General features: G+C 38.3%; 4 protein-coding genes across 5 annotated transcripts; 1 reads left to right on the plus strand and 3 right to left on the minus strand.

Moving 5' to 3' along the window:
- Positions 1–845: 845 nt before the first annotated feature.
- Positions 846–12,983, minus strand: ndc1 (NDC1 transmembrane nucleoporin). Of its 2 annotated transcripts, XM_085253355.1 has the most exons (18): positions 12,809–12,983; positions 10,232–10,352; positions 10,046–10,147; positions 9,349–9,523; positions 9,133–9,259; positions 8,493–8,601; positions 6,397–6,448; positions 6,145–6,277; positions 5,498–5,590; positions 5,318–5,399; positions 4,872–5,033; positions 4,498–4,749; positions 4,151–4,263; positions 3,698–3,748; positions 3,049–3,112; positions 2,857–2,957; positions 2,465–2,625; positions 846–2,360 (listed from the first exon to the last, which is right to left on the minus strand). In XM_085253355.1, the coding sequence occupies exons 1-18, from the start codon at positions 12,845–12,847 to the stop codon at positions 2,297–2,299; spliced, it is 2,001 nt and encodes a 666-aa protein (XP_085109481.1). In that variant the 5' UTR covers positions 12,848–12,983; the 3' UTR covers positions 846–2,296. The 2 variants fall into 2 exon arrangements, with proteins under 2 accessions (XP_085109481.1, XP_085109482.1); XM_085253356.1 differs by lacking the exon at positions 3,698–3,748.
- A 178-nt stretch (positions 12,984–13,161) lies between these two features.
- LOC146553330 (uncharacterized) lies at positions 13,162–14,440 on the minus strand. Its single transcript, XM_085253359.1, has one exon. It carries the CDS (start codon positions 14,094–14,096, stop codon positions 13,338–13,340), a length of 759 nt encoding a protein of 252 aa, XP_085109485.1. The 5' UTR covers positions 14,097–14,440; the 3' UTR covers positions 13,162–13,337.
- A 760-nt stretch (positions 14,441–15,200) lies between these two features.
- On the minus strand, positions 15,201–19,435 carry yipf1 (Yip1 domain family, member 1). The gene is made up of 10 exons (XM_085255181.1): positions 19,352–19,435; positions 19,028–19,173; positions 18,758–18,912; positions 18,594–18,674; positions 18,415–18,502; positions 18,139–18,255; positions 17,181–17,347; positions 16,820–17,002; positions 16,127–16,206; positions 15,201–15,830 (listed from the first exon to the last, which is right to left on the minus strand). The coding sequence occupies exons 2-9, from the start codon at positions 19,059–19,061 to the stop codon at positions 16,147–16,149; spliced, it is 885 nt and encodes a 294-aa protein (XP_085111307.1). The 5' UTR covers positions 19,062–19,173; positions 19,352–19,435; the 3' UTR covers positions 15,201–15,830; positions 16,127–16,146.
- A 236-nt stretch (positions 19,436–19,671) lies between these two features.
- lrrc42 (leucine rich repeat containing 42) lies at positions 19,672–22,876 on the plus strand. The gene is made up of 7 exons (XM_085253969.1): positions 19,672–20,309; positions 20,401–20,532; positions 20,606–20,727; positions 20,852–20,937; positions 21,018–21,131; positions 22,248–22,332; positions 22,410–22,876. The coding sequence occupies exons 1-7, from the start codon at positions 19,921–19,923 to the stop codon at positions 22,697–22,699; spliced, it is 1,218 nt and encodes a 405-aa protein (XP_085110095.1). The 5' UTR covers positions 19,672–19,920; the 3' UTR covers positions 22,700–22,876.
- Positions 22,877–23,379: the final 503 nt, after the last annotated feature.

Here is a 23,379-nt window from a genome sequence, read left to right on the forward strand (position 1 = left end):
ACCTGTTTAGGTTTTGAATGTTTCAATCACTATTGCTCTTTTTTTAAACTGTCTCATTTAAATGTTCACTGCTAAGGTTTACTAATTTCTAATGATGTACTCATCCACTTCATTGATGCTCGGTCAAATATGAAAATAACACAGACAATCTAAAATATCATCACTTTGACTCTCATATTCAGGCAAATTGGTCCATGGCTCCATAGATTTTAGAAGGGCATAAAACATGATTGTAGTACAATCATGAATATCATGCTGTTTATTAACAGATTGATTTTTAAATTGCCATTAATGTTGCTAAAATATGAAAAATTGTAACTGATAATGAATCTTAAACAGTTTGCAAAAAATAAGATGCACAGAGGACAGAATTATAAGCCTGCCTTTGAAAAATTTATGTTAAACAGAGAATTTCTTTTAAACACAACTTTTCCAAACATACTAGATGTGTTTTTTTTTTGTTGTAGGAAGACAAAGTGAGGACCTAGACCATATTTGCTGACTCAAAGATCTTTCAGACTCCTAAGATATCCTCTTTTCTTCATGATTTTTTTCTACATTGATGAGATTCCCAGCTACGGACCAGGGCTGCCTCCAGAACTTTTTCATAGGGGTGGCCACTAAAAATATTGGGGTAGCACAGCAATAACAGAATTTCCAGTTTTCTTATGCTGTTGTCAAATATACTTAAAACAGATAGCAAAAAAAGAGAAAGAAAATAATTCTGTCTACTTAATTTCCTGTTATTAAAGTTGATATCACTGAAAATACATACATATGAAAACCAAATATAATTTTTAATCCATAAAAACCTGTTTTCATAGATTGATTGTAGCGTGTCTTCCTCTCTTTTGTACTCAAGTTTATTAAAATTAGTACCAACATAGACAGTGTTGCCAGAGGAGGGTGGGGGGAGCTAGCAAATTTTAGGGGGGTGGTCAGTGCCTGTCATTTAGCCGGAGATTTGCAGCAACTAAGGAATGTTTCCAGCACCTCGTTTAATCTATGCCATGAAAAACTGAGGCAGTGGTAGGTGAGTGTATATACAGTTGCTTGCGAGACTGCTGATTTCCATCTGTAATTGTAATCTGTTATTATTATTATATGTTATTATAATTGCTGAATTCCATTTAGCTGCTGCAGTCTCAGGTTTCATGCTGTTTAGGCTGTATTCTAATAGAGCTCAGTTATTGTTTATAGGTTTCTCCTACAAAGAGAATCACAATTCCTCCAGTTTAATTAATGGAATTGCATTTTTCTTCCATATGTAGCCAGTTTGCACAACAATCAAAGCCCTCTGCTGTCTAATGTATAATTTGGGATTCTGGTGTGAGGGTTCAGTACTGAGGTAAGTAGCCCTGAGCAGAAAGCATTGATTGAAGTCTCCACTCCTACACTTTTTGTTCATCATATATCTGACAACTTTGGCATGGTCTTTCCTTTCAATTGCCTTCTCCGTCTTACGCCTGTGACAAGCACGCATTTCTCCAAACCAGAGAAAGGATCTTCACGTGTTTTTATTCAAACTGTTTTTTGAGCAGAAACTTAAATTCTGGCAGTGACAACATTTATCCAGGCTTAAAACCTGCTGCACCAAACCTGTTCCTCTCATATGATAACGTCATTTATCATGAAAATAAAAAAAATAAATAAAAAAAAAAATCATACAAACTGGTAACATGTACAAAAGCTGGTGTCTAATTTGAAAATGTATTTTGCTGAGCTGATGCAGACAGATGATCAGTTGTTCTAGGCAGGTGATTAGACTCAAAACCAGATCTATGAAAATGCATTTTTAGGATCCATTTCAGACACCCGTGAAGCCAAAAAAAAAAAAAAAGCTCATTACAAAACAAAGACAGCTTCTTCGTTAGCCCTCGTGCCATCTCTTTTCAACACCAAAAATATTACTCAAGAGGACAGCAGCTGAAATATGAAATCCAAAGATGATGATGCACAGAGAGCCCTTTGTAACTCATCCCAATCAACAAACGTCATATATGAATTTCTCACATTTCCTTGTGAGGAAAAAATTTTATTTATTTATTTTGAGCCTCTTTTACTGTAGGGTAGATTAATATCTCCTAAACACAAGAGATAACAGTCCTTCAACCCGTTTCAGTCTGTTTGGCTTCCTGCTCCTTCCTGCATGTGAGAGATGTGATCTCAACCATCAAATATAATCCCACGGTATAGTGCAGACATAAATATTAAAAGAGGCACTATCATGGCCTTTCATTTGTTGACATCTTTATGCATTGATAAGAATCTCAAGGCACGGCCAGCGTCAAATACATTACTCCTTGTACTCCAGAAACTGCTGCAATCTTTTCTGATGCTCTGCAGACAGCTGAACAGCACTGAGGATCAAACAAAAACACCAAGGGTTATAATACTCAGCATGCAGTTTTCTCTCTTAATCACACAAAATACTACTCAGATTTTAAATTGTAAGCAGCCTTACTTTAAGTGATCACCAAATGTGGTTGTTATCCTGTAGATGGCAGTCTTTAGTGTGGCCCTGAGAGCAAAGCGCAGAGTTTTGTATGTTGAGTCTCCCATGCTGCTGGTCGACCTGACAGGCTTACTGGAGGCATGGGGCAGCTTGAAGTGTCGATCGACAGCCTGCAGACGAGAAGTACAACTGTCCTGTACATGTTCTACTTAAAATGGTCATTGTGCTTAATCAACCTGCGTTATAGTGAACTGGGCCCTATTAAAAATGGTCTCCTTATCCTAATGGAAAAGCCATTAGGACAGTTGTTTCTACTGTTCTTCTGTTTCTACTTTAAGGGAGCACAAGAAAATCTCCAGCAAGTATATCCAGAATAGGTAAAATAATATACTGTAATTTACCTCTTGTAAGACCAGCATGCAGCTGAGAATGCTGGGTAATGTAGTCTGCACAACCCCAAACTGATCTTCAGAGAATGAGGCTTGAACAAGGTAAGAGAGCCCTGTAATGGAAGGAAATCAAAGAAAATAAATTAATATGCGGGATGGAAATTGAATTCAAATCAAATGTAAGTATTCACAGTTTCTTCCTACCTTCCAAAGCCCAGATGTGGGCCTGACTGTCAGCAAAGAGAGCCTGACTCGAGGCTTCTGGGAGCTGCAACACACAATGTTAGCTAGCAGGATTTTTTCCCCTTTAAATTAACAGATGCAGACTCACAATGCTAAATTAGGAAGTTGTTAGTGGGGCACACTTAGTGTGACTACACTACAGCACTACAGCATGCAAGTGTGGTTAAAAGAAATATACATAAACCTCAGAAAGTAGACTAACCACATTAGTTTCTACACAGAGGAAGCAGGGAAATGCAAGTAGTGAGATTTTTCTCTCATAATCTCACTGTGTGATCAGAAAAAGGAAATCTCTAAGCATATACTCCAAGCACTAAACTGATTGTCACATGACCCCTTAATTCAAGCTCTAAAGGTAATTAGTATGCTCACTGGAAGAGCAGGTTGGATAGAAAAGAGATGCATTAGTAATGCCTCCACCATTAGGTCCAGAACCAGGAGATAAATTAGTAATGGCTACTACACGAGAACGCTAGATTTGTTAAAAAATTAAAAAAAGAAAAAGAAAAAAAAAAAGACAAAAATCTACCAAGCCAGATAAGAGCATGCCAGAGCCCCCCAGTGTGGAGAAGTTTAAGGGAGACAGCATGCACATGCCACACGTTCTTACCTTGTTAAACAAATACACTATCAGCACTCGCTTTGCCAAGAAATTTTTAACCTAAATGAGACAATTAAATGTAGAAGTGTTTTGGTGATAAAGTTTAAAAAGAGAAAAAAAAAAAAAGACAGACTAACACAAATACTAGCTTTTCACACTTAACCCTGGGTCGAGACCCTGTAGTAAAAGCAGTACTTCTAACAATAACCATAAACAAGCTCCCGATTTGGCACATTTCCCAGAACCTTACATCTGAATTTGTGATATCCCTGTTAATTTTCACATCTGTCCACCCCTGACTGTAGGTTTTTGGAAAACTAGAAAAGCTGGATGAAGTAGACCACAGCACTTGACTCCTGTTATATTATTCCTGAATTAATAAGTGTGAAAAGCCTTACGTCAGAAGCACAGTGCAGGACCAAAAACACATTATCATTTGGCTTTGAGACAAGGTTTTAGTACCTGTTCTCTTCTGTTCTGGAGGAACTGAGCCAGAAAACTTGGTTTGGAGGGTTCCTGCTTGTCACTGGGAACTGAAGCTGGTGATGGCGGGGGACTGCCATTAACCTGGGAATCTGTATCAACAGAAGCATAAAGCTTATAATGTACCCAAAAATGGATCAACCTATCAGACCAACCAAAGTAAAAAAAAGTATCACTTCATTGCCCCCAAATATGCCATCATTAAAAAAAAAAAAAAAAAAGGGGGAACTGTACCAGTCAACACATTCTCTCTTTTGTCTAACATTGCATTTTATTGCAGTTGTACGATCTGAATGACCTGACGGCTCCCATTATTCCCTACTCACCTGTGGATGTGGACCAGAGTTTGGGCACTCGCCTCATGATGTGGGGGCTCTGCACTGTGCCATACCAAGGTGAGCCTTGCTCCACAGGAGCAGCAAGACGTCGCAGTGCAGGAGACATAAAGGGGCTGTCCAGATCAGGGGTGAATGGGGCTGTTAGAGGGCTCTGCTGGCCTCCAGCAATGGACCGAGCGAAGACTGAAGCTGGAGTTTTCATAAAAGCGGTAGGCCTTGGACTCATGAAATCTTCTGTACCTGAGGTTAGGATTACAAAAAAATTAAAATATACATACATGCCATAAACACACTCACACTATGTTAATATACTGTTATACAGTTGGCTGACATGGACAGCCACTTCTGTGATACTAATGTACCTGATGTTTCAGAAGAGGTCTTCCTTTCACTCCCACTTGACAGTGATTTGGCCCTGCCATTGGTTGCTACAGTGTCATGATAGGCTACAAGTCTCTGGGTAAGATCAGCCAGCAGAGAGAGGCACTCTTTACTGATAGCATTCCAGTTATGAGGATGTCCACCTGGGAATAAATAAATAAGAAATACATTCTGAGCTAGATAAAAGCACAATCTGAATATCTGACATGCGTCAAGATTAATTCTTACAAAAGAACTGTGGCTCCTGCCTTGCATGTTTGATGTTTGTGATTGATTTAACTTGAGGTTTGACGTGAGGTCAGAAGGAGCTTGACAGTTGACTACCAAAATCTACATATTATATGCCTGATGTCACAATCAGAAGAATGGGCTATACAGCAATAGAAATAATAAAAACTTCTTTTGCGCAAAGAAACTATGATCAGACCTGGTTGACTCAGACTGAAGACTTCACACCGTCGTAATGGAGAATGCTGAGACAACAGAGCCAAGTCCTGCAAAGCTAGGAACTGAAATTGGGGAAAAGAGAGCACCAGAATTTGGTGATCAGTGGGGTTTAACCTAAAATGGATATGTTTGCAAGAATATAAATGTGTTTTGTACCTACTTTTAATAGCATTGGCTGCTTTTCAGTCAGTACTTTAGGAAGGCAATGGTCTGCATCCTCAGTAAAAGATGACTGCACAGGAAAACTGTACCCCTACAGAAGAAATGTATTATGTTTAATTTCATTTTATTATTTATTTACTATCTTTCATTAGAAACTGTAGTCAAGCTGCTTTTCAGTCCTTAGAAACCCATTGCCTTGACACTGCTGCCCCCTAGTGTTTCCAAGTTATTAAAAATATAAATAGAAGTTGTGTAGTCTTGATTATGGATGTTATTGTGGTTACTATGTACTGTTTTCCACTGACCAAAATCATTTTGAAATTGTCAGCAGAACCTCTGTATGACAGAAGGATATATAACACGACACACACACACACACCTAAATTGACAACTTAAAAACAAAAAACAAAAAACAAAAAAAAACAGTTTGTAAATAAATGGCAATTTTGAAATAGGTCAATAGTTCCTAGAGGAACTGGACTCAAGATAGGATTTATTTTATTTAGGAAATGTAATTATCACAGTATTAAAACAGGAAGAAACAACCTTCCCTCGATGACTTGTTAAGGATACTTAATATACTGAACAGCACAATTGGTTTTAAAATATTTACAGATCTAAATTTTGCCTTTAACGGATACATACCTCAGTGAGAAAAATCCTAAAGAGCAGCAGCATGATGTACCAAGTGAAGAGGAGAAAGGTGGCACTGATCCAGAGGTGGTAGAGGAGGGAGAGGTCCAGCAATCCAGCTATGCTGTCAAGAGGGTGGGCAGAGCTGGAAGGGTAGATCACACATAACTATGATAATGCAGTGTTTTGCACGAGGCGAGCTACTGATCAGGCAAAAAGCATTGCTAAGTATTTTCAATAAATCATATATGATCTAACACTAACCTGCCCAAGTGAAGATTCAGTGTTTTACAGATCCATGTTCTTGGAATGTGCCCTGTTGATATTAAATTTAAATAATGAACACTTCCAGTATGCTGTGCAGAGAAAGCCAAAATCCAGACAATCTATATCTATGTATCTATTGTTGTGGGATTTCTCTTTAGTGCATTGTCCTGTAATGTATTGTCTTGCTTTCATGTTACTTAGTTTAGTATGTCTGGTTCACACCTCATTCACGCTGGAACAGGCGGTGAGAAACTGGTGAATGTCTCCCAGGATGCGGAAGCTCACACAGGAAGGCTTGACCCCAGAGTGGGGGAGATTCACACAGGTGATAGAGAGTCTGTCTGTTTAGAGCCAAGGTGTGAACTGCAACTGTAAAAGCCTTTTGTTCTGTGACCGTGTATAAAAAAAAGACCTGAACTGTTCATTGTCAGAGACGACTTTCAGTGCCCCCTGACTGACGGCCCTCCTTATGCATGAGATAGCTGAAATAAAGGTGTTGTTACAACTCATCTGGTCTGCAGGCTTTGGTAATTAAAATTTCCACAACACTATCTATAGTGGTGTGTGTGTAATTATTCAGCCCCCTGAGTCAATACTTTGTAGAACCACCTTTTGCTGCAATTACAGCTGCCAGTCTTTTAGGGTATGTGTCTACCAGCTTTGCACATCTAGAGGCTGAAATCCTTGCCCATTCTTCTTTGCAAAACAGCTCCAGCTCAGTCAGATTAGATGGACAGTGTTTGTGACCAGCAGTTTTCAGATATTGCCACAGATTCTCGATTGGATTTAGACACCAGACAGGTCAGGGATAAAGTTATTGAGAAATTTAAAGCAGGTTTAGGCTACAAAAAGATTTCCCAAGCCTTGAACATCCCACGGAGCACTGTTCAAGCGATCACTCAGAGAAATAGAAGCAGTATGGCACAACTGTAAACCGACCAAGACAAGGCCGTCCACCTAAACTCACAGGCCAAACAAGGAGAGCGCTGATCAGAAATGCAGCCAAGAGGCCCATGGTGACTCTGGACGAGCTGCAGAGATCTACAGCTCAGGTGGGGGAATCTGTCCATAGGACAACTATTAGTCGTGCACTGCACAAAGTTGGCCTTTATGGAAGAGTGGCAAGAAGAAAGCCATTGGTAACAGAAAACCATAAGAAGTCCCGTTTGCAGTTTGCCACGAGCCATGTGGGGGACACAGCAAACATGTGGAGGAAGCTGCTCTGGTCAGATGAGACCAAAATGGAACTTTTTGGCCAAAATGCAAAACGCTATGTGTGGCGGAAAACTAACACTGCACATCACTCTGAACACACCATCCCCACTGTCAAATATGGTGGTGGCAGCATCATGCTCTGGGGGTTCTTCTCTTCAGCAGGGACAGGGAAGCTGGTCAGAGTTGATGGGAAGATGGATGGAGCCAAATACAGAGCAATCTTGGAAGGAAACCTCTTGGAGTCTGCAAAAGACTTGAGACTGGGCTGAAGGTTCACCTTCCAGCAGGACAACGACCCTAAACATAAAACCAGGGCAACAATGGAATGGTTTAAAACAAAACATATCCATGTGTTAGACTGGCCCAGTCAAAGTCCAGATCTAAATCCAATCGAGAATCTGTGGCAAGATCTGAAAACTGCTGGTCACAAACACTGTCCATCTAATCTGACTGAGCTGGAGCTGTTTTGCAAAGAAGAATGGGCAAAGATTTCAGTCTCTAGATGTGCAAAGCTGGTAGAGACAGACCCTAAAAGACTGGCAGCTGTAATTGCAGCAAAAGGTGGTTCTACAAAGTATTGACTCAGGGGGCTGAATAATTACACACACACACCACTTTTCAGTTATTTATTTGTAAAAAAATGTTTGGAATCATGTATGATTTTTTGTTCCACTTCTCACGTGTACACCACTTTGTGTTGGTCTTTCACGTGGAATTCCAATAAAATTGATTCATGTTTGTGGCTGTAATGTGACAAAATGTGGGAAAGTTCACGGGGGCCGAATACTTTTGCAAGCCACTGTATATAGAGATAGATAGAGAGATAGAGCGGGTGAAGCTTCATTAATGGCATTTTAATTAATAAGAAAGTTACTTACCCAAAAAGTAATAAACAACGATGAAGTTCCTGACAGAGTAAAGTGCCTGAGTGGCACTGCACCTAACCACCAAAGGAAGACATCCCTTGAAGCGAAGGTATTTGTATTGCTGGGGAAATAATAAGTGAACATGAACAACAAATATTAACTCACACTAGACAGCTGCAACTTTTTTTAAATTTATTTATTTTATTTTTTTGGGGGGGGAGATTTAATGGTAAATGGACTGATTCTCGTATAGCGCTTTTCTACTCTCCAGGAGTACTCAAAGCGCTCTATACAACATGCCACATTCACCCAGTCACACCCATTCTCACAAGCACTGACCCCAAACTGAGCGCCATCTAATCACATTCACACACATTCATACTCCGATGGATGCATCGGAGAGCAACTTGGGGTTAGTATCTTGCCCAAGGATGCTTGGCATGCAGACTGGAGGAGCCAGGGATCGAACCTCCAACGTTCGGATCAGTAGGTGACCAGCTCTACCTCCTGAGCTACAGCCACCTCATTTACTTGTTTTGTCTCAGAAAAATATGTTGGAGCTATTCGCTGTCAGGATACTAATTTTGATTCACTGTCACATGTGAGGCAGAATCACAGATAAACAAAGAACATTTTAAAGTCCACTGTTTACCTGAACAGTATGGAAGGAGACATAGTTCATGTTGTGGATCACACCCAGCAGACTGTGGGAGAATCCAACAAAAGCTCCACCCAGCAGAAGGATGAGATGATATTCATTCAGACACATCTGATGATAACTGTCAGGGTTGCAAATAAATGAAGGCAGTTAAACTGTGGAAGAAACGTTTAAAGCTCACCACCAAAGCTTAGTGTGGTAGTCACTTACCCATCGGTCTGCGCACACGGGTGGCCAAGAGTTTCGTATCTAAATCCAATGGTAACGGCAGAACACCAAGCTACAATCATTCCCATGATACAGTGGACCAGGGAGTTGACAAGCTGTCGAGGGTGGAGAAGCTGACCAAAGAGCGCGATTTTCGAGCATGCAATAGTTGGAATGACTGAAAGAAAAAACAGTAACAACAAAGAAGTTACATAATAGACAATTTTTTAGTGGAGTACCCATTATATTATCTTATCATTTAAAACCTGAGTAAAGCTTATTAAAGTAATAGCTGGCCCCATGGATGTGTTGAACCAGTACTAAACAATCAGGTATTTTAGTTGTCCTGAAAAGAAAGTAAAACTTAACTCATTTTACTTTCATTTTGTTTTATTATACAATTTAAAGAAAAACATAACACTAATCTTTTTATCCAAGGGAGAAGGATCGTGTGTTTTTCATGTTGTGGTGTCATTCAACAAACTATTCCCTATTTAACAGACAACATTAGTCCACAATCAAATTACTTAATTCTGTTAAACTAATGATAGCATTTTATTTATTATAAGCTCTACCATAACACTGAACTGGTGACATTAATTCCAGCTTCACTAATGAAAATTTACATATGATCTATCCACGTAACATGTTAGTAGTAAAGAAAATCTTTAGGGAAGTTTTGCAGTGCTCTGTGACTCACCTGTGTAATACTCAAAGTTCAAGAAACCAACCATGATGATCACTCCACACAGCAGGATGAAAGAGAAGATGGCAGTTGCACTTGTTAGCATGGAGAAGCATTCTGGAATTAAAAAAAAAAAAAAAAGTGTACGGTAAGCTTCATACTCAGCTCTGAGTAATCTTAAAATGCAGCGTGGTGACTCACCTGATATGGTCTGGATGGGGTGGAGAACACTGAACTTGCTGAGGAACACAAAAATTGCTGTGCTGGGTGGCAACAACAGTACAGCCCAAGCAATACTGGCTGCAGCTCTCCAACAAATTACCTGAACAGAGCAGTCATTATTACATTATAGACATTATATAGCCCATCCTTGTCCATAGTCTTATTACGTCTCATATTGATTACTGCAATTCCCTCTTATTTGGTCTCCCTAAAAGGTCCCTTCAGCAACTCCAACTTCTTCAAAATTCTGCAGCTCGGGTCATAACTCGTATTCCGTCAAGAGCTCATATTACCCCAGTTCTTCAGCAGCTTCACTGGTTAGCCATAGAAGCCAGGATAAACTTTAAAATCTTACTTCTCACATACAAGTGTATCCATAAATCTGCTCCTTCCTATTTGTGTGACCCGCTTCACATCACCACTTTCCCGCCCTCTCAGATCCTCATCTGCTATTCATCTTACTGTTCCGCCCGCATGTCTTATGGAGAACAGAGCCTTTAGTGGTGGCTTTGTTCCTTGGCTCTGGGACTCTCTTCCTCCAACCATAAGAAATATAGACTCTCTTCCCGCATTTAAGTCACAGCTCAAAACACATCTGTTCAAACTGGCTTATTCGCTTTAGTGCTGATTTTATCTGTTGTCAAGTTCTGTTTTGCAATTTTTACTTATTTTATGCATTTTATGACTATTACTCCTTCTAATAATTTTTCTCTTTGGTAAGGTGACCTTGGGTTTCTGAAAGGTGGCCTCAAATAAAATGTATTATTACTATTATTATTATTATTATTATTATTATTATTATCATTATCATTATTATTGATCACCAAGTATTGGGAAAGAATAACCACTTGATTCAACGCTATAAAAAAAAAAAAGAAATTTGAATCCATATGAAAAGGTCTTTTTTTTCTTTTTTTAAATTGTCTTACTTAAATTTCACATTCATGTACAGAACGTGTTCTGTGCTAATCAGGTTGTAAAGGAAATCTCCAGAGAGCATGTAATTTAAAACAATATCTTCTGGGGTGTAAAATTCTGAAACCAAGATGCAAACATTCCCAATATTGCATTGCAATTCAATTTTCTCAAAGAGTGATACCCATGTGGAACTGTTAATGCCTCGTTAAAGGTGTTATGTTCAAAATTTAGTTTTTTGTCTTGATAATAATGCAATGAAGTGGCTTCTGTTGAATATAGGTAGCTGGTTTGTTTTTGTTTGTTTGTTTTTCCCTTTAGGCTTGTTTTATAGGAAAAGGTAGGTATGAACTTAAAAGTGGTTTTGAATGACTGTTACATTAGGGGTAAAAGTGATTACTGGTAACTTCCAAAAAAAAAAGGTTACTCATATTTAATAATGGATTGCATTTATATAGCGCTTTTCAATCAGAATCAGAATACTTTACTGATCCCTAGGGGAAATTATTTTTCGTTACAGTGCTCCATTATAAACAAGGCATCCAAAGCGCTTTAAACTGTAGTAGATGACTTATTGTCCAATAATCTGTCAGACATATCTTACATGAAAGACATCAAATCAGTTTGAATAGGAAACAATATTCCTACCACAAGATAGAAGCTGAAATCATTTTTGGTCAAAGTCACTTTATATATTCTTTATTTTCCCCAGCTAAAATAAAAAATAAAAAATTACTGACATTAAACTTTTCCTTTTCAAGCCAGATCCGGTCAAGAAGGGGACGGATAAATGCAACAAACGTAACATAACAGCTCTATAAATATATTTAGGTGGCAAAAAAAAATGGATTGATTATAATCTAGAACACATTGTAGGTACAATAAGTCAGAGTCATTAGGATACATGAAAAACAGGTCATTTCTCTATCATATATATAACGACTTCATAAATCCTATTGAGTACAGCCTATTTTCCAATAAAAACAAAATATCAGACATTACAATAAATAAATAAATTTAAAAGAAAAAAGAAAGAGAAACATGAGTCAATTTTTGGCACGACATCTTCACTTCATTCAATGTAACATAAATTTAAAATAAGTGAAAACATTTCAATTCAACATCAGCAATTCTTTTTCTGTCATTGTTTGGTAGAAACTACGGAGGCCTATATACTTTCAGTGTTAGCCCCTAGATGCCTATCGTTAATGTTTACAACATGCGTGAATCAAATATTTTCATATTTCAGTCAAATAATACAAATAATCACTAAGTTAATTTTCCTTATTGTTTTTGCTACCAGAAAACACGCTATACTCAAGTTGCTATTTATCGATCGGGTTTAACGTGTGAAACTTACATATCTGCATAGTTGTTACTAACTTCATATTTGTAAAGACACTTTTTTCCCCTTTTACTTTGCTCGCGTTTCTTTCTTTTATTTGAATAGCCTCCATTCGCACCTCGGTTTCTCAACTTTCTGTAAACACTTTTAAAGATAATTGTAAATAAATAAAATCTGAAGACGTTCATTAGCTGCATTCAAAGAAGCTAGCATAAACAGATCTAAGTTTAGCAAGCTAGGAGACACGAAAAATCACTTTCTAAATAGTCATCTGGTGTCAGAAGAAAAACACTCACCTTGCGGATAAACCAGCAACTCTGCTCTGCAGAAAACATGTTGTTTAGATAAATTTATGCCTCTCTTTGAGAAGAAAACGACAATCAAAACTATTTACGCCTCAGATTCCCATATCGCGCCACATGCATTCAAAGGACCTCTGAAGGACCCCGATTAAAAGCTGTCCATCTTCCTGCCTGCTGCCAGCGTTTCATATTCATTCAGTATATGGATTTAACGTTGGGTCTTGAACTAAAGATTGTACATATAAATTCTCACTGACTGGCACACGTACACTACGTTAAATTTCATCATTACATTAAGCTCAGCTTACAAATGTTTTCCTGAAAGGTCGACTTTCACCGATCCTAAAAATCAGGTTACGTTTAAATTATGCAAATGCTATTAAAACAACATTGTCACAAGATGGAATTACACAAGAACATAAATCAGCTTTAAAGTTGTGTCTCATTTTACTCTGTCATTATGTAACATTAGTCCAGTAATTAGTTGCCATCTCAAGTGCAGAGTCAGTAGCTGTCAGTGAAGTCAGTTCTGTATTCCTTTAGCTTCATCATGCACGAAAGCTTTCTTTCCGTGACTATAGCCGTTTCCGTAAGATGGGAAACTGTGTTTATCCAAAACAGTATTTTTGTCACTGTCCCGTGAAAATGGCTTTATCTCAAAAGCATTGGCTGGAAGCTTTTGAGTGGAACTGATGGACATGTCGGTTTGAACTGCTTTAAGGACGGGTGGCTTCTGTCCAGGTTTCTGTATTATTGCAGGGAGGGCAAGCTGTTCCCTCTGGGACTTCTTGTCTTCCCACAACTTAAGCAGACGACGCTGGTTATTTGTCATATCCTTGAGATTTTGCTGCAATGACTGTACTTGATCCTCTAAAAGTGTTTTAGAGGTGACTGTATTTGCCAACTCTGAGGTCAAGCCATCAATGGTCAGACTCAGTTTTCCAGCCTTTTCCACCAGGGAGTTGCACTCACGTTCTTTTTCATGCAAGTCATTGATTATGTCCTTGGTGGTCTTTCCATTGAACTTAGGGCTGCACTCAAGTCCAATTTCAGTACGAAGAGCCTTCACCTGTTTCCTCAGCTCCCTGTTGTCCAGAGCCAGAGTCTTCAGTTTCTGTTTCATAGCCTCTGTTGAACGCATCCTTGACTCATACTGCCTGAGCTTCTCTCTGAGAACGCTTTCTTTGTGCATGGCATCGTCCCTTTCATTCCTGCATTTCTCCAAAAGTTTCAGCATCTCAAATTTGGACACTTTTTCACCTTTGCCATTTGAAGTGGCCATCCTATGGAAAGGTCTTCAAGTCACAATATATATGTCTATAGCTATAAAAAATAATTAAAAGGCATTCCCCAAAAATGAGAACAAATAGCAAATCAAGTCCTCCTGTGTTGTGCTGATAAATCTACAAGTATGTGCAGCTGTCTAGACTTCTGAGACTGAGGCAGGTGACATTCCTCCAATAGGGTTACCTGTTTGACAGGCAGCTCCTGTGTAACTCAAAGCTGGGGCTAGAATGACCATTAATTAGGACGCCACCATCCCTTTGACAAAGGTTCAAGTGACACTTTTTTCTGTTTTGTTAATTAATCAAAAAAAAAAGTAGCTCTACTTAATTAGTGGAAATATTAAGCATAGTCTTTACGTAGGTTCACTGAATGTAAAGTGCTGACCACACACCGTGTGCCTGCATGTGGTCAGCTTTGGATATATACTGTGAGATTTTCCACTGCGGGTGATCTGCGAATCCAAACGGTGATACGATAGATTCTATCGGTTTGCTCGACCACGTGACAGTTTAGATGGTTGAGCTGGAAAACGGTAGCAGCAGCTCACTTTTAAAGTTAATCTCTTTGAAATGTTCATCTTATACCTATTAGTTACAATCTCTTCTTTAAATATTTAAAATTTCCAATTGTTGACATGTATTGGAAAACAAAGTAGTTAGAAACCCAAAGAAATGAGTCACGTTGCACATGGACGTGAAAGCCGGGGTGACTCAAGGCTGCCTAAAATGAAGAATCACATGAAGTATTTTAAGCACTCATCCAATGCAACCACCCAGAGTTCAGAGTATGACTGTTAGATAGAAAGCACTTAGACATACAAAAAAGTGCTTGTATGAATGTGTGAATGGGTGAATTAGATATGTTGCATAAAGTGCTCTGAGTGCTCAAGTTGAGTAGAAAAGCACTATATAAGATTTAGTATTTAATTAATATTAACTTTTGACCTATGACACCTGAGATGGATATAAATTTTCTGCAGGCATGACAAGAAACAATTAGGCAACTACTTATGTTATATAATATAAGGAAACCTGTCTCAGTTTGTGTTAAAGATCTGCAATGAACTAGAAATATAAAACAATGACATTCAAATACAGCATTTCCCACAATAACCATGTTTTATTTTCTCCATGAATCAATAAATTCCACACTTCCGATCAAAAACATTACCAAATTAATTCCAGAAACACTTACATGACCATTTAAAAGTTTAGCACAGGTCTTTGGCATTAGTTGGGTGGACTTGTAGAAACTTAAGAGTAACGTACAACAGCTCCAAGTGTAATAACGCTAGTCGTTGGTTAACACACCATATCTATAATTGTTTACACAGAAAATTCTGTTTACAAATGATTCATTTCCCATTATAGGAATATAAAAATACATGCCATCGATGCTGTCACCAGTTATGAAATGTGTTGTTATAGAAATATTTAAAAATGTAACTTAAGTATAAAGGTCATACTAAAATATACCTTTTTTGTTATTTTAAACCATACTCCATTTATATGCATAAAGTTTAGAATCCAGCACCCGTAAAAAGAAAACAAAACCCACACGCTTGCTATTATTGTGCATTTTCAGATGTCACACAGCTGATCCAAACACGCACTCAGGATACAGGGGTTAAGGTGTTAAGACCGGATGTACGAGTTCAGGTGAAATTCAGACGTTGCATGACTTCATCAGCACAGCAACTTGATTCTCTCTAATAAGGCAACACGAGAGCCTGCAATTTCAAAGAAAAAAAGAAAAAGACAAAAAGGGGATAACACTTGCCTTGGCATGGCAAAATCATGTACAGGAAGTCCTGTGTCAGATTTAGTAGGTCAAAATGACACACATGTGAGCCAAGGCTCCAAAAATGGGTCAATAATGTATTAAAGTCCTCCTTTGTGACACTACTGAGTGTAAATATGCAAACAACAAATGAAATAAACACCATGTAGATACATATTATAAATACATATCAGATTTTCAGTGTATATGTAAAAGCTTAAAAAGCTTCTGTGTCACTATTGGTACCTCGAGACAATGCAAGTCTTTCATGTCGTCGAATTTGTTGGCTTTACCGTCTTGTTCCCTGGAATAGTAAAAAAGTAGGTCTGCAAAAGAAAACCCAAATGAGTAAAAAAAAGTGTCAAAGAACTTGTGCAAAGGAGTACTGGCAGGGCAAAGACATGTTATGAGAAACTGGTAAGCACGAAATCCAAACTGTGAGTAGGTGTGAAGCAAATGTTCAGGGGTAGAGAAAAGAATACAGGATTTCTGGAAGCCATTCATCTTGTTAAGCGTTCAGACATGGCTTAGTTTGAAGACTAATTACTTCAATGTGGTGGGACATATGATATCCCTGAGGACCGGACAGTATTCATGATAGGAAGTTTACTAGAAGCCCTTTCTCACACCATGTAGTAATGTAGTCATAGTTTCCGCTGAAACACATCTCCCCAGAGGGATTCAACTTGACACTATAAAGTATATTTGTTTCCCAAAAACCCACAGAGGAGTCAAATGCCAAAATATCAGTGTAAGTGATCGGATCTGTGAATGGCGAATGGAGAGGTGGGTTCAAAACTAGGCCATGCTGACATCACAGAGGATAAATTAGAAAGAGTCAATCATTGTTATCTAAATCCAGATGGATAAGCGTTATGAAATAGATGGATTAGCACAAATACTATTTTGTCATTAAATATCAAAAGTAGCCATATTTACCTTACAACCAACAGCCAGCAGGATGTTGAGCAACACAATCACAGACAGGAATGCTATCATAACTCTGGGGTGGTCATCTCTGACTGCAGGCCAGAAAGTCAAAACCAGTACTGAGCCAGAGAGGCAGAGTGCCACCACAATGGTGCACCAACTCAGCCAGTTAAAGGGGAGAATCCACAGAACCTTGATTTAGAAAATAAAGTTAAAAAACTAGAAACCAGCAAATCATGTAATTAAATATGCATCTGCTTTTAGGGGGTTATATAAATGCCTAAAATTTAGTATAGTGCTTCATTTGTTACTACTACTTTAAAATGAATAAACAAAACACAAGACAAAACAAAAAAACAAAATTTCTTACCACTGCAGGTATATATATTGAAAGAGAATAGCCGTACACACAGACAATCTCCATAAAGGCATATGACACCAAGTTCACCATTTTATTGTTTCTCCATAGCAGAAAACCCCAGACGGCAAGAGGCACTAACCAAGCATAGCTGAAGATTATTGTTGCAGCAATGGTTACTGGAAAACATAAAGAATCAAAACTCAGTGTGAAATGGCTGTTTCCCTCCCATATTTAATGTAAACGTGTATGAGAGTAGGGCTGTTCGATATAACGATATATATCGGGTGACGATATAAAAAAACGTCTATCGTTTCATTTTACGCTATCGTTTGTTTCGTGGTGTCGCAAAATAAACTGTTTACGGCAATTTTTTTTCATCGCTTTGATCATTGATGGTTTTGATGGTCACTATAGTGGCTATATTAATTTCTTAAAGTTCTCTCTTTCTCTCATATTTAATATAACCACACTACTGGCCTGTTTGTATGCGTTGTCGTTAGCAACAACGATGATAAAACCATCGCTTGTCCGCTCTTTTATTTTCCACATAAACCTTTCACAGTAAAGCTCAAGATCCTGTTGAGACTTTTTAAAATAAACTGAATCACGTGAACGAGTATGCAGAGTGTTTACGGATGAGAAGCAAAAAAGAGGAGTCAGGCGCTAAAAAAATAAACCACAGACTCAAACGTTAGAAGACGCCGTGTAATAAATACTCACAAATAAAACGGCGGCCGTTACAACTTATGTCTAAAAATGTATCGTTTCATGCATTGGTTAAAACACTCGACTCCAGGTAAAGGACGCCCAGCTGGAAACACTTCACGCAAGTCGAGCTCCCCAAAATTCACAGAATTTTCAGAAAATGTAAAATTTTTGTGATTTATATCGGGACGATAAATGTCTCATATTGGGATAGATTTTGGTCATATTGAAAAGCCCTATATGAGAGTGAAGAGGAGCAAACCTTTTCGAAACTCTGGGGTATATTTGTAGTCCCGATCGCCTTGGTGGGCCAAAAAGTTGGATATGTTTCCACTTATGGCGGTGGCAAACACAAGAGTGGTGCAAATCCAGAACGGTCCTAAAAGCAGTTGTTACACACATGTAAGTTGTTTCCTTATTGGGGGTTTCCATGAAAATAGCATTTACCAATAGAATACAACATCAAAGAACAATACACCTAGTGTCATACAAAAAAAATCTGATTGAGACATATCTGTTAAAACTATGAAGAGCTAACCATAGAGATCAGGATTTCTACGGAGGTAGACATTAATAAAGTTCTTTCTGGGCCATGGCATCATTGATCCAATTATCCTTTCCTTTACCTGAAAGAAATATTAGAAACCACTAAATATGGAATCTGATGAGACCTAGCAAAAATGGTGCCAAAAAGTCATTAGAAAAAAAAAAACTTACATGATGGGTCTCGATGTCAAAGAACCTTTGGTAGTACTCAAAAGACCAAAAAGAGGGACTTTTCTTTTGCCCTGAGAGAAGCTTAAATTCAAGGATTTGGTGGAAAAATTAAATTAAATCTTAAAAGTTAATAAAATATATTAAATTCAAAGGCTTGTCCTAACCTCTGCCTGGTCATCATTGGCAAGTGGATCCTCAGTATCAGCTTCAGTGGAGAAACCAGTCGCAGTGCTTTGCTTAGGCTTCACATCTTCATCATCGATGCTGATGGTAGTTGCATCTCTGTTGGCTTCCAACAGATCGCCAGCTTCGTCAAATTCTAGTTAGTTGACATGGATTAATGCAAAATGTCAACGATCGCTTCTTGTGAGTTTAAATTTTTCACAAAAATAAACAACTACATTTCCATAACACAGTGGAAGATTGACACTCACCCTGAAATTGAAACGGATCATTTTTCGACGCCATTTATAAAGATTCGAAGAGCGAAGTCCGTCTCAAACGCACAGGAAATTAATTGTCACACAAGGGCAACAACTTAACCTCAGGAAGATATGGGGAATGTTTAAGACTTCGCATACTATAACCAATAAAGGAAAAAGACGTTATGAGTTAGCTGAGTTAGCTACCAAGTTCTCACTTAGCAGATCATCAACTTTGACAACTATGTAAAATCTGATTAAGACAGAAAAACAACCATTAAAAGTATCAGTCTTTTTAAAATATGTTTTAGCTATCATCTTTGGAAAATCAATTACCAAATTATCCTTCCAAACCCATAAAAATCACTTAATTTCTGCCGTATACGTTGGCACTTCCGGGAGCAGGCTCGATCAAGGATGTAAACAAGACTTCTTCCTAAACATTTTCAAAATAAGGGTTTGGATTTTTTTGTCATTTAAACTACTACTTGGTGAGATCCTGAGAGGTTCATTATAAAGTATGTACACGTTTTCTCATATTACATTCTTGTTACTTAGAATACGCAATTTGGTAAGAAGTTCCTAAAAAAACAAGCATTCGTTGTTAACCATCTTTTACTTTGAAGTGAGCAGGCACAGCTGCCAGTAACTTGCTTGCACTGTAGGAACCGCGGCTACCGTAGGAAACCCGGAATATTTGTCATAATGCATACAAGTAGTAAAGCAAATGCCGTAAAATGTGAAATATTTGGAGCAAAAAAGTAGTAAAAGAGTTTTACTGCAGGGTTTGGGTGTCCTTTTATACTAATTTTAGCCAAGGACATGATACTATTTAATAGCTAGCTTGTGAGCTACTTCGAGTTTTTGCTGACTTAACGTGCAGCCCTTAATAGTGCGACCTTACTATGGACAATAGCACCATTTATGTCCGAGAAAGAGGAAGTCTTCGTCGTGTCAGTGACATAGTCCTGGCACAGCCAAAGCCAGCGTTATCGTGCAGAAGGACAAATCCGTTTGTGCCCAGAAAAGAGCATTTTATATTCACCTACAATGAAGAGGGAAGTCTGCGATATACCACAAAATCTCTCTTTGACATCACTTTGTTGTTTGTAGTTGACAATATTCATCATGTAGACTCTCTGATTGGCTTCCCTGAGCAAATAGGTGATAAACTTTTTGTAGCAGCTGAGGAAAATCGTGTATTCTTAAACCCAGAAATTTCTTCAAAAGCCCTGCAGTTATTCAGTGATGCATATGGAAGCATGGTACTTGAATCACTGTGTTTACGAAACAGGTGAGTCGGACTGCCACCAAAAAACTGCGAGGTTCCTTTTCTTCTTTACCACGGACAGCTAGCATTTGTTGTTCCTCTTTTATTTCTGCAGGTTTCCACTTCTGCACGAGCGAATGGATGAAATAAAAACATTTCATAATTTGAAGTCTCTGGATTTGTTTGGCTGCAAACTGGGTGACAATCATGAGCTTTTTCAACATCTAACATCCACCTCACTGGCAAGGTATTGCATTCCTAAATAAATTACATGAAAGATTTAATAAAAGCTGTTGCTAACATTTTTTTTCCCACTCTAGGAGCCTGATTCAACTTTTCATCGGTAGTAACAGCCTGTCAGATGCTGGCCTCCAACGACTGACCGCACCTATCCGTATGATGCACAAGGGACTGGACTGTCTTCAGCTTCTGGATATTTCCTGTTGGTTACCAAACTATTAGTTGATTTCATGGTGATGGCACAAATACCATCCCCTCCAGATTTGAAGTATTCAAAACTCACATCATTATAAAATTGTTGATCAGCTATAATCTGTCATTTCCAGACAACAATATCTCAGAGAGGGCTCTCGAATACCTCACATGTCTCCCAAAACTTGCAAATCTTGATGTATCTGGAACCAGTTTGAAGGTATAACATCAATAGTTGTGTGTAACACTTATCTGTGGCTCATTGTTATACTGACATCTAAATGTAATGTATACCTCTAGCTTGGCACAGGATTGAAGGCAACAATGTCGAACCTGTTAGGACTAATTTATTCTGAGAAACCACTGGCTGCCTTTGATCACTCAAGATGCAAGACAGAAGGTTGGGCTGAACAGGTAAGTATGTTTAAATGCGGATTTGACATTGATAGAAGAATAGAGTAGTGGTCAGATGTTTACATAAACTCATTATGGGTATGATGATGGTAAAATATTTCCCCCCCAAGGTGGAATCACTGTATTGTACACATCTTTAATAACTTTAAAAAACATGTACATGTTTGAATTTATTCTGGAATTTCTGTATTCCATTCATACATACAGCCTCACCAACATTTGGTTAAATGTCCCTTAGCAAGTTGCACCTCAACCAAAACCAATTTTGATTTGTGTTTGGGAACATTGTCCTGTTGGAACACAGTTGTTTGCAAGCTTTAACCGTCTAGCTGTTGATTTGAGGTGGACTTTTGGAGGTAGTGCTCCTTCATTATTTAAACCACTTTGTGCAGTGTACTAGTACCACTGGCAGCAAACAGACTCAAAGCATAATGCTACCACTGCCATGCTTTAGAGTTGATACAGTGTTCTTGGGTTTGAAAGCCTCACCTTTATTTTTCCAAACATACCTCCTGTCATTGTGGCTAAATAGTTCAATCTTTGTGTGGTCTGAACATAAAAAAATTCTCCAGATGGCATTTGGTTTTGTTCATGTAGGGAGCAGCAAAATTCAGTCCTCCTTCTTTCTTAGTCATCACCGTCTTGGTCCATAGCCATTTAAAACTTCCTTCAGTGTGGACCGTGATGCTGGTGTTACAGTCGTTTCCAGTTCAAGGCAGCCTTGGGTATTGGTAGTTTCTGGGTTGTTCCTGAATATCTTAACAAATTAAATTTCATCTGGGGGCGACAGTTTGATCAAAGCACCATTGTTTCAACTGATGATCTTGGAATCTGCAGTTCTTTAGAAATGGCTCCAAGAAACCTTGGAAACTTTTGTAAATCCACAATTCTTCTTATATCTTCATTGACTTTCCCATTGTTCTGCTGATGGTCAAGTCAATGAGTGCTATAAAAACATATTCTGTTTTACAGCTCAAATAAATAATTAAAAGCTCAGAATAACCTGAAATTCATGCCATGATGAATGGACTTAAACTTCTGATCACAACTGTTTTTTTTTTTTGTTGTTTTTTTTAAATAACAAGTGTCAGGAAGTAATGTTTGGCATGTTTTCAGGTTGTAAACCAGTGGGAAATGAATAGCTCACAAATGCCAAAACAGAAAAAAGTTGAAGACTCAAGAACATCGGCACTTCGTTTTTGTAAGTTCATATTTACACAGCGATGGCCTATTTTTAAATAAATAATTGGACACTTTTAAAATTTGTTTTTTCTGTAGTTGGCAGGCAGAAGTTTGTCAGAACGGTACTGAATGCAACACCTCTGACTCATAAGAGCACGGAAGAGGATAAGAGTGAGAGACTCCATTTCTACAGACCGGCGAACAATGACGTAAGAGAAAAACAGGTTCCCTCCAGGACAAATGACTTAGAGAATCCCTGCCATGATCCCAGAAAAAGGAGGCTTCAGTCGGAAACGTGTGACACTTCAAATGAAAGCCCTCCGGGAAAATGTTCGTCCTCACCAACTCTTACTGCAGAGGACATTGACTTGTTGAACAGCTATTAAGGCATGCGTCCAAACTAGCACGCAGGTTGAAGAGCTACTTGAACATGTCAATGAATAGGTTGCCTTTAGACTCAAGGGAAGGAAGATGGTTTCCACTGGTTATAATACAAAAATGTCTTTTGGGATTAAATTGATAAGGTTTGTATATTTTTTAACAATAAAGTATTGTTTTTGCATTCGTCTTCTTTATTATCCATTTTATTGTTCAACAGTAACTTTAAACAGGACAAGGTGGATTATTGTCCTGGGCCTAATCTTGGGGATGTGTTTGGAAGAAATTTTTGCTCATGGGTCCTAGCAAGAACTTTACTTTTCTGGACTTTACACAGTGCAACTCAACTCAAAGGTTCTGGTTTGTTATGGCAGTGGGGGGTGATGACTTCAGGCTTTAAGCAGAGATGATGAGAAGGCTTCACCGGTCTGGGAAACCCACTTCTTTCAAATTAAGCAACCCTAGATTCTTCTTTCATTTTCAAACTTGGAAGTCCATGCGCGACTGGTGCTGATTCAACTTAAATCACTTCGGGCGATTTATATTGATGTTGCACACATTTCTTTAATGCCACAAAAGGTTTTGTCCAACTTTTTTCATGTAACTGCAGAAATACTGCCCCAGACGTGTAAACAGACTTTGATGTGTCAAGTCTGTGCAGTTCCCCCCCTAAAATCAAATTATCACA

The sequence above is a fragment of the Mchenga conophoros genome, linkage group LG18, assembly GCF_057382185.1.
Source record: "Mchenga conophoros isolate Kocher_MC1m ecotype Shallow Benthic linkage group LG18, M_conophoros_male_GT1.1, whole genome shotgun sequence".
Taxonomy (NCBI): domain Eukaryota; kingdom Metazoa; phylum Chordata; class Actinopteri; order Cichliformes; family Cichlidae; genus Mchenga; species Mchenga conophoros.

Excerpts from the sequence above, each read along its gene's own strand:
- ndc1 (XM_085253355.1), bottom strand. The coding sequence starts at position 12,847 with ATGTTTTCTGCAGAGCAGAGTTGCTGGTTTATCCGCAAG. Across the intron at positions 2,958-3,048 it reads CCACATCTGGGCTTTGGAAG|GGCTCTCTTACCTTGTTCAA; the intron begins GTAGGAAGAAAC and ends CTTCCATTACAG. Across the intron at positions 2,361-2,464 it reads ACATTTGGTGATCACTTAAA|TGCTGTTCAGCTGTCTGCAG; the intron begins GTAAGGCTGCTT and ends TTTGATCCTCAG.
- LOC146553330 (XM_085253359.1), bottom strand. The coding sequence starts at position 14,096 with ATGGCCACTTCAAATGGCAAAGGTGAAAAAGTGTCCAAATTTGAGATG.
- yipf1 (XM_085255181.1), bottom strand. The coding sequence starts at position 19,061 with ATGGCGTCGAAAAATGATCCGTTTCAATTTCAGG. Across the intron at positions 18,503-18,593 it reads TTGACATCGAGACCCATCAT|GTAAAGGAAAGGATAATTGG; the intron begins GTAAGTTTTTTT and ends TATTTCTTTCAG. Across the intron at positions 16,207-16,819 it reads TGCTGGCTGTTGGTTGTAAG|ACCTACTTTTTTACTATTCC; the intron begins GTAAATATGGCT and ends TTTCTTTTGCAG.
- lrrc42 (XM_085253969.1), top strand. The coding sequence starts at position 19,921 with ATGGACAATAGCACCATTTATGTCCGAGAAAGAGGAAGTCTTCGTCGT. Across the intron at positions 20,728-20,851 it reads TCAGCTTCTGGATATTTCCT|ACAACAATATCTCAGAGAGG; the intron begins GTTGGTTACCAA and ends TGTCATTTCCAG. Across the intron at positions 22,333-22,409 it reads AACATCGGCACTTCGTTTTT|TTGGCAGGCAGAAGTTTGTC; the intron begins GTAAGTTCATAT and ends TTTTTTCTGTAG.